The 14,733-nt window shown below is 39.7% G+C and overlaps 1 protein-coding gene across 1 annotated transcript in view; it reads left to right on the top strand.

Annotated features, from left to right (window-relative positions):
- Window positions 1–14,733, top strand: part of si:dkey-26i13.8 (kinesin-like protein KIF19) — an 88,509-nt gene that overhangs the window by 13,683 nt on the left and 60,093 nt on the right. The window contains exons 4-6 of the mRNA XM_051933626.1: window positions 5,255–5,342; window positions 6,702–6,838; window positions 8,219–8,344. Of these exons, the coding sequence (XP_051789586.1) occupies window positions 5,255–5,342; window positions 6,702–6,838; window positions 8,219–8,344 (351 nt within the window). The remainder of the gene's footprint in view (window positions 1–5,254; window positions 5,343–6,701; window positions 6,839–8,218; window positions 8,345–14,733) is intronic.

Here is a 14,733-nt window from a genome sequence, read left to right as displayed (position 1 = left end):
TTGGTTTTCCTATCACGTCCCAAAGATGTGAGGGTTTGGTTGATTAGTGCATCTAAATTGACCGTATGTGAGTGAATGTGTCCGGCCTGTCCATCATTTGTTCTTGTTTTGCACCTCTGGCACCTTAAAAACCCTGAACTGGATAAGGCAAGTTTGACAGGTGAATATATTCATTTTCAAAAATAGGAGTGGAAATCCTGCACTAACATTTCAGAGAAAGTTACATTTGGTGATAAATTCAATTTAAAAGATTAAATTTATGTGAAATTCATTCCAGTTGAGTCAGACACTGGATACTGTGCTGGGAAGCCTGCTGGGCAGGGATTGTTAGGTAGCAGTGAATTGCATAAAGCAAGAAAAGAGCCCAGCAAGGGATAGAAAGTAAATGATGGGTTCATAATATGAATGCACTATATCACACTACCAGAAAATGAAGGACACTGCCAAACAGTGTTAAGCCATGTTATACTGGAACCCCTGGATGGACTGTAGATAGTGGCATCGACAAATGATATATGCCAGCAGGTGCCAGGGTTGCCCAGTTTTTGTTGTTGAGGCAAACTAAGAAAATGGAGGCTGGGAAGAGTATAGAGGACCTCCTAAATAACATGGTACAGCATATGGTCCCAGACAAGCTTTGCATTTTTCTTTGAAATGTGAAGCATGACAGACAGACTGAAGTGGCATGGAGCAAATAATTGTGCAACTATATGCTATAATTTGGTCAAAGTGACCTACCAAGCAGACATTGTAACTGCCCATTCAGACATTCAAAAATAAATACAGTCATATGAAAAAGTTTGGGAACCCCTCTCAGCCTGCATAATAATTGACTCTACTTTCAACAAAAAAAGATAACAGAGGTATGTCTTTCATTTCCTAGGAACATCTGAGTACTGGGGTGTTTTCTGAACAAAGATTTTTAGTGAAGCAGTATTTAGTTGTATGAAATTAAATCAAATGTGAAAAACTGGCTGTGCAAAAATGTGGGTCCCCTTGTAATTTTGCTGACTTGAATGCCTGTCACTGCTCAATGCTGATTACTTGCAACACCAAATTGGTTGGATTAGCTCGTTAAGCCTTGAACTTCATAGACAGGTGTGTCCAATCATGAGAAAAGGTATTTAAGGTGGTCAATTGCAAGTTGTGCTTCCCTTTGACTCTCCTCTGAAGAGTGACAGCATGGGATCCTCAAAGCAACTCTCAAAAGATCTGAAAACAAAGATTGTTCAGTATCATGGTTTAGGGAAAGGCTACAAAAAGCTATCTCAGAGGTTTAAACTGTCAGTTTCAACTGTAAGGAATGTAATTAGGAAATGGAAGGCCACAGGCACAGTTGCTGTTAAACCCAGCAGGTCTGGCAGGCCAAGAAAAATACAGGAGTGGCATATGCTCAGGATTGTGAGAATGGTTACAGACAACCCACAGATCGCCTCCAAAGACCTGCAAGAACATCTTGCTGCAGATGGTGTATCTGTACATCGTTCTACAATTCAGCGCAATTTGCACAAAGACCATCTGTATGGCAGGGTGATGAGAAAGAAGCCCTTTCTGCACTTACGCCACAGACAAACCAGATTCATTTTGGAACAAAGTGCTTTGGACTGATGAGACAAAAATTGAGTTATGTGGTTGTAACAAAAAGCACTTCGCATGGTGGAAGAAGAACACCACATTCCAAGTTAAACACCTGCTGCTTACTTTTAAATTTGGTGGAGGTTCCATCATGCTGTGGGGCTGTGCGGCTAGTTCAGGGACTGGGGACCTTGTTAAAGTCAAGGGTCGGATGAATTCAACCCAATATCAACAATTTCTTAATAATAATAATAATAATACATTTTATTTATATAGCGCCTTTCCCATGCTCAAGGCACTTGCAGAATATAATAAAGAACGGCAGAATATACAGTATATAGCATTGTACAAACCAGATAAATAAATAAAGAAGATTAAGACAGTAAATTCTGAAAAAACAGACAACATAATTGATGGTCTAGCACACACACATACAGGTTACATTAGCAACTTGACAGAGAAGTAAACTGAGAGAAGGGTAATAAAGTCAAGTAGAGCTAAAAGCCTTCTGAACAGATGAGTTTTGAGTTGTTTTTTAAAAGAATTCATGGAGTCAGCTGACCTGATTAATTTTGGTAGGTCATTCCAGAGTCTGGGCGTTATACAGCTGAAGGCCCTGTCACCCATAGAGTGTAGATTAGTGAGGGGCACAACAAGATTACCAGAATCAGAGGACCTTAGTGGGCGGGCAGGCACATAGTGATGGAGAAGGTCACTGATGTAGTTTGGTGCGAGGTTATTAAAGCTTTGTAGGTTATTAGTAGGATTTTATATTCGATTCTGTAAGACACAGGGAGCCAGTGAAGACGGAGCAGGATGGGTGTTATGTGCTCGCTGCTGCTGGTTCGAGTAAGGACTCTTGCAGCTGAGTTTTGAATAAGCTGGAGCTGTGATATAAGATTAGAAGGGGCACCTGCCAGTAGGGAACTACAATAATCGATGCGGGATGTGATAAAAGCATGGACAAGTTTCTCAGCATTAGAGAAGGAGAGGAAGGAGCGAACACGGGATATGTTATGGAGGTGAAAGTAAGAAAGTTTCTTAATGTGATTTATGTGGGCGGAATAAGTGAGGGAGGAATCAAAAATGACACCAAGATTCTTTACAGTAGAGGCAGACTGGGAAGGAGCTCATTTTATTAAGTTGCATTTTAGTCCCTATTTGCAGGAGTTCAGTTTTATTGCAATTTAATTTTAAAGAGTTCTGCTCCATCCAGGTTTTAATTTCACTAAGGCAGGTTGTAAGCTGAGAAAGCTCTGATGAAGTTCCACTTTTAACATTGAAGTAGAGCTGAGTATCATCTGCATAAAAATGATAACCCAGTCCATAACTACGGATAATATGGCCAAGGGGAAGCATATAAATACAGAAAAGCAGAGGACCAAGGACAGAGCCCTGAGGAACTCCTTGTGTGACTGGCACGGAGTTGGATCTGCTGTTGCCAAGACTAACAAACTCTTGCCTATCAGTCAGATATGACTTGAACCACTGGAGGGCAGTGCCAGAGATACCCAGCATGTTCTCCATTCTGGACAGTAGGATGTCATGTCTAACAGTGTCAAATGCTGCACTGAGGTCTAACAGAATTAATATGCTAGTTTGTCCAGAGTCTGCTGCCATAAGCAAATCATTGGTTACCCGTAGCAGAGCAGTTTCACAGCTGTGCCGCGCCCTGAAACCAGACTGAAAGGGTTCCATCAAATTATTAGAAGTTAGGTAATTGGTGAGTTGGGAAGCTACAACACGCTCAAGAACTTTTGACAGGAAAGGTAAGTGGGAAATAGGCCGGAAATTGTTAAGATTGTCAGCATCAAGGCCAGACTTTTTTAACATTGTGGTTACAGAAGCAATTTTAAAAGTGAGTGGCACGGAGCCAGTGTCAAGGGATGAGTTTATTATTGTTGTAACAGTCGGGATTATGGCATGAAGGCAGGATTTAAGTAGTGTGCTGGGGATGGGGTCCAGTACACAAGTAGTCAGCCTCATCTTACAAAGCAGGTTATTAACAAACGTAGAAGTGACTGGTGAGAACTTAGAGAAGGAGCTGGATGGAGTGGGAAAACAGGGAGAGATATAAACAGATGATATATTTATGTTAGTTGAATTATTTAGATCTTTAATTATGTTACGGAAAAAGTGGAGGAATTCCTCACAGACTTCAGTAGAAGAGGTAGTTGGACCAGATGCTGGTTCGAGTAGTTTATTAACTACAGAGAACAAAACCCTTGGGTTATCATGGCCACTTTCTATTATTCTGCCATAATGGGTGTTCTTGGCAGAAGTTAGTGCTTCTCTGTAAACTCTTTGGGGGTCAGAGAAAGCCTGGATGTGCACGGTGAGGCCAGTCTTATGTGACATTCTCTCAAGGCGTCGGCCAGCTGCTTTCATAGATCGCAATTCTGAGTTATACCAAGGAGCTGAGCGTTTAAAGGAAACCTCCTTATGTTTTAAAGGAGCTGTTTTATCTAATGCTGAATGAAGGGCTGAGTTATAGTGATCAACAAAACTATCTAGTGTTGGTGGAATAGGTGCAGACAGTAAAAGATCAGAAATGGATCCAGAAAGGATAGAGGGACAGATATTTTTAAGGTTTCTGTAAGAAATTTGTCGTTTACAGGTAAGAGGTGGGAAAGGTAATGAGACAGTGAAAAATACTGCTTTATGGTCAGAGAGTCCCAAATCAGTGCTGTAAATGTTGGCAACAGATAGTCCAGAAGTGCAGATCAGGTCCAATATATGACCGCCAGAATGGGTTGGAAAACCAACATGTTGTGTCAAGTCAAAACAGTCCAGTAAGGACAGGAATTCATTTCTCAGTTTAGATGTGGGGGTGTCAATATGGATGTTGAAATCACCAAGAAGGATAATTCTCTGAGAGTAAGAGCTTAGGTGGGTCAAAAGTTCAATCAGATCGGATAAGAAGGATGCATTGTATTTTGGGGGACGATAAAGAACAATGAGTGAGACAGGACCTGATTCCGTTATTAGTTTAAGAGCCAGGCACTCAAAAGACAATGGACAGGATAATGTTCAAGCATCAGTGACAAAGTTGAAGTTCTGCAGGGGTTGGCTATTCCAACAAGACAATGACCCAAAATCTAGTTTGAAATCTACAAAGGCATTCATGCAGAGGAGAAATACAATGTTCTGGAATGGCCGTCACAGTCCCCTGACTTGAATATCACTGAAAATCTATGGGATGATTTGAAGCAGGCTGTCCATGCTCGGTAGTCATTAAATTTAACTGAACTGGAGAGATTTTGTATGGAAGAATGGTCAAAAATACCACCATCTAGAATCCAGACACTCCTCAAAGGCTATAGGAGGCATCTAGAGGTTGTTATATTTGCAAAAGGAGGCTCAACTAAGTATTGATGTCATATCTCTGTTGGGGTGCCCAAATTTATGCACCTGTCTAATTTTGTTATGATGCATATTGCAAATTCTGTGTTAATCCAATAAACTTAATGTCACTGCTGAAATACGACTGTTTCCATAAGGCATGTCATATATTAAAAGGAAGTTGCTACTTTGAAAGCTCAGGCAATGATAAATAAAAATCCAAAGAATTAAGAGGGGTTCCCAAACTTTTTCATATGACTATAGCAGTGATATATGTACGTTTAGATTGAAACAAGTTAACATATATTAACAAGTCATATGGTTTATATTTCTACAGGATGATGTTTATGTTGCTACCACTAAAAACCTCATTGAAGGAGTGTTGTCTGGTTACAATGCAACCGTTTTTGCCTATGGACCAACAGGTAGGCCATTATTTATGCCATAACTCTACCTACCCATCCATTTGTTGAACTCGTTTAGTCCATTATTGTATTGTATGGAGTCAGAGAATATGCTGGTAATATTGTGATCACAGCAGTATCCAATTGTGGGTATCCCATGGCACATTTTCAAACATATGCATAGTTGATTATAATGGACAAATTTACAATCAGAAATCAATTTAAAAGGGACAAATGGCCAGCCACATAAACGTTTACAGATATCAAAATGCAGTTTACTTGAACCAGAAAAATTTTAATAAAAACAGGAAAAAATGAAGTTTTTGTAAATCTTTTAACCTTTAGTGTAAATGTAGTACATACTGTGTATGTGTAATAAATATAAAAATAAGCAAAGACAACATAGCATAAAAGGTTGGGGTAGAAGTGGGTAACCTTGTTTAATCGCCATAAAGAGGCTCACATTTGTCTTTTATACAAGAGTTAGTAAAGGCACTCCCAGGATGGAGTAATTATTCTTATGCTGACTCGCTAACAAATAGCAACCTCTAGTTGTCTTGCAGTGAATTCAACTAGTTAAGGTGGAATGGACGGAGAGTGAGAGGTGTAGGCAGGGATATTTTCTGTTTACAGCTCTTCAAAACTAAGGGCGTAAAATCAAATGGGTAAAAGGCTGTATAATCACAAAATTCTTTCCTGGTGTATCCTTAAATTTCTGCAGTGAAAGAGACCTGCATGACCCTGACAAATATTTATAATATGCATTGCACATTTGCACAATAATTCAGAATAAATTAAAATTTTACTTATCTGAAATAGATATTAGAGCAGGGTGGCAGAGTGGCACATTCATAATGCTAGTTCCTTGCAGCTCCTTACAACTAAGTTTCCTGCATTCCCTCAGTTTCTGGGTGGGATTTCTCAGGATGCTTGGGTTTTCTTCCACATCCCAAAGGTGTGCATAGCAGTACCTGATATAAGAAAGTCAGGCGAGCAGTATGGTATAAAGGACTTCAAAGCACAATAAACTCTACTGGGCTTTAATGGTAAAGCAAAAAGTGTATAAACGCTTGCACTGAATCCTGACCTTATAAGTCACCTTGGATTACGATGTCAGCCAGATATACAGTGATAAGAGTAAAGTGTACTGTACTTTGGTGTGCCTGTAGTTCAGGGGTACTTTTTGCTTTGCACAGGACTATGCCATGGCTGACTCTTTCTCCCTGTTACAGTAATGGAAAAAGAGAGCTCAACAAATCTCTCTTAGCCTTAGTTTTGGTGACATAGGCTCAGTTTTTCAAACATTATTTTTTGGAGGTCCTTCAACCTCTTTTCAAAATTTAAACTCACTAATACATTTTGATCTGTTTTCTTAAACAGGTGCAGGAAAGACTTACACCATGTTAGGAATAGACTCTGAACCTGGCATCTATGTGCGTACCTTAAATGATCTCTTTAACTCTATCGAAGCCAGCAGTGATCACATGGCTTATGACGTTTCAATGTCCTACTTAGAGGTAAAAATACTTTCTTGTGAATTATACTGTATAGCAAATCACATGCTGAATATGAAATGTTCATCTAATTGTAATTCTGAATATGGGTTATTATAAAGGTGACAGGCTGCAGAAGACCTCCGTGACCCTATGTTAGGATGTAGCGGGTTGGGTAATGACTGACTGACTGATAAAGGTGACATCTTATCGTAATTAGTCTTCCATTCCTCCATCCACTGTGTAGGCATCCCTCCCACCCAGATTCATTTCAAAAAACTTAAACGTTATCAAAAAAAGTGCGGTAATGACAAATGTATGTACAGCTTTGGATGGTGAAGTGGATAGCACTGCTCCCTCATTGATCCAGTATCTGGCTTTGACTCCTGTGCCTAGATGATGTCAGTGTGGAGTTTACATGTTCTCCTTATCCTTGTGTGGGTTTTCCTTCAGGTATCTTGACTTTCTTCCCTCTTCACCAAAGACATGCTAATTAGGTTAATTGTAGGCCATAAATTGATCTTGCGTGCATGTTTAACTGGGCGCTGCGGTGGACCGGTGCCCTATTCTAGGCCAATTCCTGCCTGCCCCTAAATATAGGGAGAAAAAATGTAACAGATGGATGAGCAATAAAACAAAGTAAATCCTGCAGCCCCACTGGGTCTTGCTACATAGGAGTTGCCAAGACGACTGTGTTTGCCTTTCAGTTTCTCGTCTCCTTAAAATGTAATGTCTGAACTCTTGTTCAATTTATGTCCCAACTCTGCTCTCTTCCTTCGCAGCACTGAGTTTTCAGTCCACCAACCAACTCATCTCACTAACCTCTGATCCAGAGCTACTGTTAAATCTATTAGATCAAGCTGTAGAATAATTTTTATGGTGGAGTAGTTTACATTAACCGTAGGATAGTGGAAATCAGGTCATAGCACCCTCTGGCACATGATATTGCCTCTGAAGTCATAATAAATGGCAAAGCTGCCATGCCTATTCTGGGCTATCTGTCTTTGCCAGTAGGAAAGAGGACCCAAATGATTCTTTTTTGGAGAAATGTCACAGCCATTGAATGGTATGGAGGATGCATCAAGGCCTGGCTTGATGTCCCTAATATTTACTGCATTTGAGAAGTTTGATCAATTCCCCTGATTTAGCCATATTAGTCCAAATAGTCCAACATGGTGTCCACCCCCTTATGATCCTCTAGGTTACTCACTGTGTTATCCAGATCTCTCTGTCTCCCTCTTACAAGGGTAATGTTCCTTTCTTCTCCCGGTCAGCTGTCAGGTTTGGACATAAGCTTTTGTCTGGATCACCTCTTGACAGTTCTACTTGAAAATCCAATCACTATGTGTTTAATAAATCAAGGAGAACATCTCTTAATATTGCACCTTGTGTCCCTTTTTTAAGATTTATAATGAAGTAATTCGTGACTTACTGAACCCTGCATCTGGTTTCCTGGATTTAAGAGAAGATGCTAAAGGTGGAATCCAAATAGCAGGAATCACAGAAGTCTCCACAAATAATGCTGAAGAGGTAAAATTAAATGTATTGTATGTAGGGCTGTCAATAGATTATATTTTTTAATCACAATTAATCACACTTTGGTCATGAAATTAAACATGTTTAATCACACATTACGGTGCATATTTCACAAGGTTCATTATTATATCCTTTGAACTACATCATCAAATCAACTGTACAGTAAATACTGTATAATAATGTCAGTAGCATGATGTACTTGAAATAATTCTCTGAGGATTTCAGAAATTCCATTTATTGTCAAAATTATCAAAAACAAAACACAATATTTTGGACATGTCTGTAACATTGCTTAAGGCCACTGTCATCATTATTTTTCCTTCTTAACATTCAACCAGTTGCTAAGGCACACAAGTTTGTTCACATTTTCAGATGCCAGAGTAGATCTCTTTCTGTGCCGAATATGAAAAAGGAAAAAGGCAGCTGCACAATACAGCATGGAACAAGAACATGACAGACTGGTTTTGAAATGTTTGCATAAATAACAAACCAGCTGAATTACAACATTCCAAGTCTATTGTCAGGTTGTAAGAAAATAAGTTTGGTTGTTTTTTTATTTTTAATATTTGGTTTCTATTTTATGAAATAAATAACATTGCGTAGCACAACATTGAAATGCCTGTGTGATTACTCGTCATGGGTATTTTGAACGATTATCGTTGCAGGAGCTCTAGAATGCCTAGAAAAAGAAGGACCTTTGTTGTTGAGGCAACTGTTGTTATATTACAGGTTTAGGCAGCACAGCGTTCTCAGCCTTTTTAATGCATGGCTTGGAGAAGTGATCAATTACATCAAATAACCCTAAAAACAGCATTAAAAACACAGGAATTAAAAATCTCAGAAACTGATCTCCTTGCAAATAACACACACACAAGGATATGCCCTTTCAGTATTCATAGTTAGCTTAATGACGTAGCACTTTATCATCACTACAATAATTACAAAACAACAATGCTATGATACATTAGCAGAGGTTTGGAAGCTCAGGATATTTATCGAACTCTGCAGAGGTTAGCATGGCCAGCTGTTCATTGCAGTGAGTGCATACTATTTTGGTTTTACCAAGACAGCCATCCTGACACATTTATTTTAAAATGAAAGTTTCTGCCGAGAAGCGTCACAGGTGTCTCTGCTATTGTTACATTAACAACTCAATCCTGCACAAATTGAGAAGGGATGCAGATTGCATCAGATACGATTAGATAAGGTCAGAGCAGGAGAGCAGATGAGTTCAGTTCTGATAAAAAGGAGTGACCCAGAGAAAGATCAAGACCGTAAATTCTGGAATCTTGCAGTAATTTTGCTTTATGTTATTTTAATGTATCAAGGCTTTTAAATTAATCTCAAGGGTTGACGCATAAATGCATATGTAAAACAAAAGAAAAAAAAAAGGGTGAGTGTTGTTTTTAGTGACAGTTTTTATGGATAAAGTACCAAGCTGCACATAAACCTTGGAGATGCTATCATTTTGCTCCTTGAGGGCGGTATCTGCAGAATGAATATTATTGTGTATTACTTGCCCCATCTAACTGAGGTTTCATTTGTCTCCTTGAGAAGCATGACTTGGTCAGGATAACAATCTGCACCTCTAATTCAGATACCTCTCACAAATAAGCATTGGTTCTTCTTTTCAGATATGGGCCTACCACTACCCCTTGTTAGAGGGCTGTTGGACTGAAGCTGATGCTTCAGTTTATCATTCACTGTACTGGATTAGTTTATCATGTCCAGTCTTTATTTATTGGCTGTGACCAAAGGGGTATGATAGTTGGGTGCATATTTCAGATTGACGTTGCTCCATAAGCTTACAAGTGGAGAAGCTTGATAGTCCACGAGGTCCTCCAAGTACAACCACTACCATTTTGTATCAGAAAAAGCTGGCTGAGGTGGTCTGAATATGCTTGCCTGTTGGAAGGATTCGATGCTCAATCCCCTGAAAACAGACCTAGGCAGAACCAGGCCATTCTTTTCTGCCCTGTGTAGCATGTTGCACCATGACTTTCATACAACAAGCACTCTAGAAAATGGACAGATAAATTAAGATATAAATACATAAATATTAAAAATGTACAGTGTTTTTATTCCTGGTTAAATCATTTCAGACAAAAATATATTAACTAATGCAATGATAAAACAGGTAGAAAAGTCAGTGGTATGTGAATGTCGTTGTCTACCTACTTCAGAGTTACTATACATGGTCTGTGGGTAAGGACATCTTCATTATGAGAGACACTTCTCCTAGCAAAGAAAGAATTGCAACAGCATAAGATAAAGACGATCACAAAAATATCACTAAGTATTGTTTTTCACTGATAGTGCTGAAGCGCATTTAGACCATTCTAGAAAAATGCAAAAAAAAAACACAGAACAGAGCTTTTAGAAGTCTTCATTTACTTATTCTTATTAGTAACTTATTGTTACTTGTGTTTCTATTATAAAGAAAAAATCCTGCAGAGAAACAGTAGGGTGTCCAGACGTGATCTTCATATTAAGATCACGGAAGACACTTAAAAGACCCGCGAGGACCTTAAACATGAGACTTTGTGCCAAGACATTGACTCAGGACAGTCTTGCGATGACGTAGAACATGAGATTCTTGCAAGACACGCCCTACTTACAATCAATATCAAATAAGACAATGGGGCAGCAAAATATTCAGTCGTGTGAAGGATTTGAGCACACACAGATCCAGGGTCTCAGCGCATATAAAGAGTATAAGGAAAATATGTTATAAATGAAACGTCGACGACTAAGCGAAGAAGAAAGCAGCGTGGAGAAAAGAGACTCAAAAGTGTTGGAGAGAAAAAAGAGCAAAAAAGAAAAAATAATCTAGGTATAAATTCAGAAAATAAGGAAAGTAATTATCAGCCCGTAACAAGTGGAATTGAAACAAAGCACGTCCTATGAAAGTAGGAAAATTAGAAAGTATAAAAATAAGAAAGTGAAGATCGCAGTAGCACAAACAAATGGAAATTATTACTCGAAAAAGGGAAAATAATCACCACGGACCAGGTGTCATTGAAAAAAAAGCAGGACAAAGCGAGGTCAGAAATAAAAGACAGATAGAAAACAAAGTAAAACATCATAAAGAGGTTACAAAACAAAAGGGCCAAACGCATGCGGAGCAAGATACAGAATATGAAAGCAGAAAAAAACGACAGTGTCAAAAAATGAAAGTAAACATCGCATTAGCGCAAAAAAAAAAGAGAATAGAGATCGAATATATGGACACAGGTGATATGTCAGAAGTATGTAAATATTGTAAGGCTTTGAAGTTTAAGTCAGAGAATTTCATAAACAGGGTTTACCTCACATGCATTTATTGGTTACTTTGCAAAAAAAGTTATTAACTACTGATGATGTAGACCGATTTGTCTGTGCTGAAATTCCAAACAGAGAAACCTATCCTGAATTATGGTACAAAGTCATTACACACATGTCTCACTGACCTCATTTAAAAGATTCAGCATATTGGGACTACAAAATTCCAAATATTGTTTTTACAGAAGTTCTGAAATAAAAGTGAAACTAATGAAATAGCAACAATGCAAAGAAAAAAAAATCTGAGTGTGCATCTGGAAAACCAAACACGGGGCTTGGCGAGAGACTTGTAACTTTTTCTTTGTCATTGTTGAATGAAAATGTGCTATATAAATAAATGTTGTTGTTATTCACCATTGCAGCCCAGTACTCACAGTAGTTCAGTTTTTTAAGGGTTGGCATTACCTTGTCATGAAAGAAGATCAGCCCATATCATACATTCCTGCTGTTCTGAAGGCTATCATCTGTACTCTGTACACCACTTAATGCACAGATGCGAATTAGCCAGAAGTGCAGAGTGGTATTATATCATTCGTTCATTTTTGGTGGCCTCAATATCTAAATATTTAGAAAGGCTTAGGAGTCAACTATCAATTAAAATCTCAAAATTAATACCGGTAATTTAATCTGATAACACAAAGGGTCTGATTCTGAAAACCCGGTTAAACATTCTGCATCCAAGGAGTTGTGCTTTCTGTCATTTTCTTTGTGAAGTTTCTTTGTTCTCCCTGTGTGTGTGAGTTTTTTCTGCTGGGTAGTTTGGTTTACTCTCCACAACCTCCATAAATGTGCACTTCAACCTATTTAGTGATTCCAAACTGGCTGAGTGTGGGTGTGGGTGTGTGTTTGTGTGTGAGTGGACTTGGCAGCCTGGCAAACTGTCAAGGGCTGTTTTCTGCCTGGCGCCCAGTGCTGTCAAGGCTCCAATGCCCTATATTTCTTAAATGGATTAAGCAGTTTTGAGAATGAGATGAGCTATTGAACATTATTATAATAAGGATAGAGCAATACAGAAAAAATATATTTGTTTAGAGGTCACCAGTCATTGCAATATGAATGCAGGGGTTAAGGAATGATGGAAAATGCATAGCACCAACATATGGTCCCCATCCATGAATTGCTTTCAGCACAGAATTCTGCTGAGTAAATATCTTGGCCACATGACATACGACAGTTGCTGCTGTATCTGCCCCACCCAGCCCTCCTCACATTAGTAATCGCTGCTCAGCATGTGTCATTGTGCTGTTATGCTGTAAAGGAACACATTTATCATATTTACATATGGTATAGAATTATCTCATGAGCCATTTTTTTAAAATTGCATGTAAAATTACTTACCATAGAGTCACACCTTCACAAATTGAATGTTACAATAAGAGCTGTTGGCTTTACTAGAGCTGTTTTACAGGTTCAAAACTCTCAGTTGAAATCCTGGCTTGGGCAATTCTTGTAGAGTTTAACATTCTCCCTGCCTGTAGATGGGCTTCTTCATTCATCTGATTGATTTGAATGTCATGTTAAGTTAGGGCAGCACAGTGGCACAGTGGGTAATGCTGCTGCCTTGCAGTAAGGAGACCTGGGTTCGCTTCCCGAACTGCGTGGAGTTTGCATGTTCTCCCCATGTCTATGTGGGTTTCCTCTGGGTACTCCGGTTTCCTTCCCTCAGTGCAAAGACATGCAGGTTAGGTGCATTGGCGATCCTAAATTGTGCTTGGTGTGTGGGGGTGTGGGCTGGCGCCCTGCCCGGGGTTTGCTTCCTGCCTTGTGCCCTGTGTTGGCTGGGATTGGCTCCAGCAGACCCCCATGACCCTGTAGTTAAGATATAGCAGGTTGGATTATGGATGGATGTGTGGAGACTGGCTCGGACACAGACAGGCAGACACACTCATGTCACCCAACACACGTTTATTTACAATACCTATTATTTACTAATGTCCATAAATGCCACAAACCCCAATCTTCCCCAAAGTCCGGGCCAACCACTCTGCCTCTTCGGACCGCCTCCTTCTCTCTTTCTTGCACCTTGTCCTGCTTCCACCTGACTCCAGCCTCGAATGAAGGGAGGCGGCCCCTTTTATCCGTACCCGGATGTGTTCCAGGTTTGCACCGGCAATACTGCTGACACGCCCCAGTGTGGCGGAATGCCGGCTGTCCTCCCGGAAGCACTCCGGGTGTTCCCTCTCTTCTTCCTCCCAGCACTTCCTGGTGTGGTGGAAGTACTAGGGTCCAGGGTCCTTCAGGCAGGGGGACGCCCCCTGGCGGTGACCACGGGCCCCTACAGGGTTGAGCTTCCAAACCCTGTACCCGTGGTCCCCAATACAACCAGGGCAGACGCCTCCTCACGGTCTGGAGAAGGAATGAGCCCTCCTCCTGTCTTCCTGGGTGTCCCGGCTGGGCATGAGCCCCGTCCAGGTGCCATAGATGTTAAGTTAATTGGTAATTCTAAACTGGTCCAGTGTGGGCAAGCAGATGAGTGTGCCCAGTGCTGGACGTGGCATCCCATCTAGGTTAGAAAATAGATAGACGTATGAATGGATGAATTTATACATATAGTTTCAATTTGCACCATTATTCTCAAATGCTACATTAGTTTTTCATTATGTAAGGATATGCTTTAGGTTGCTACTAAATTAAGAAATTGTATTTTGCCATGAGGGTAAATATTCCAGGTCAATTCCTAGGTTTCTTTAAAATCAGCCTTCAAAATGATTTTAAAATATTTAGAAAATTAAAATGAGTAATATCCACAAAAAAAAAAAAATTAGACCCAATTTGCCTGAAAACTTACCCGGAAGGTCAACATGTTCAAGTATGCAAATGTTTATCTTTACACATTATCAACCACTTGGGACTCAACATGAATAAGCCATAACCGGTCAATGCTATCAGGGTGCTTGTAATGCGGCTGCAGTGGTAAACCCCAGTGACCGTCTATTACCCCAGTTTCTACCAGTGTATATTTAATTAGTGATTGTAATGAGATGTCAGGTGCCTTTCCATGACAAATAGTGCCAGTGCCTCCAGCGTTTTCTTTGCTTACCAACATTTTCATTTGATGTATA

Source organism: Erpetoichthys calabaricus, chromosome 11 (assembly GCF_900747795.2).
Source record: "Erpetoichthys calabaricus chromosome 11, fErpCal1.3, whole genome shotgun sequence".
Taxonomy (NCBI): domain Eukaryota; kingdom Metazoa; phylum Chordata; class Cladistia; order Polypteriformes; family Polypteridae; genus Erpetoichthys; species Erpetoichthys calabaricus.
Note: the sequence above shows the minus strand (reverse complement) of the source record. Positions and strands in the feature narration are given on the sequence as shown.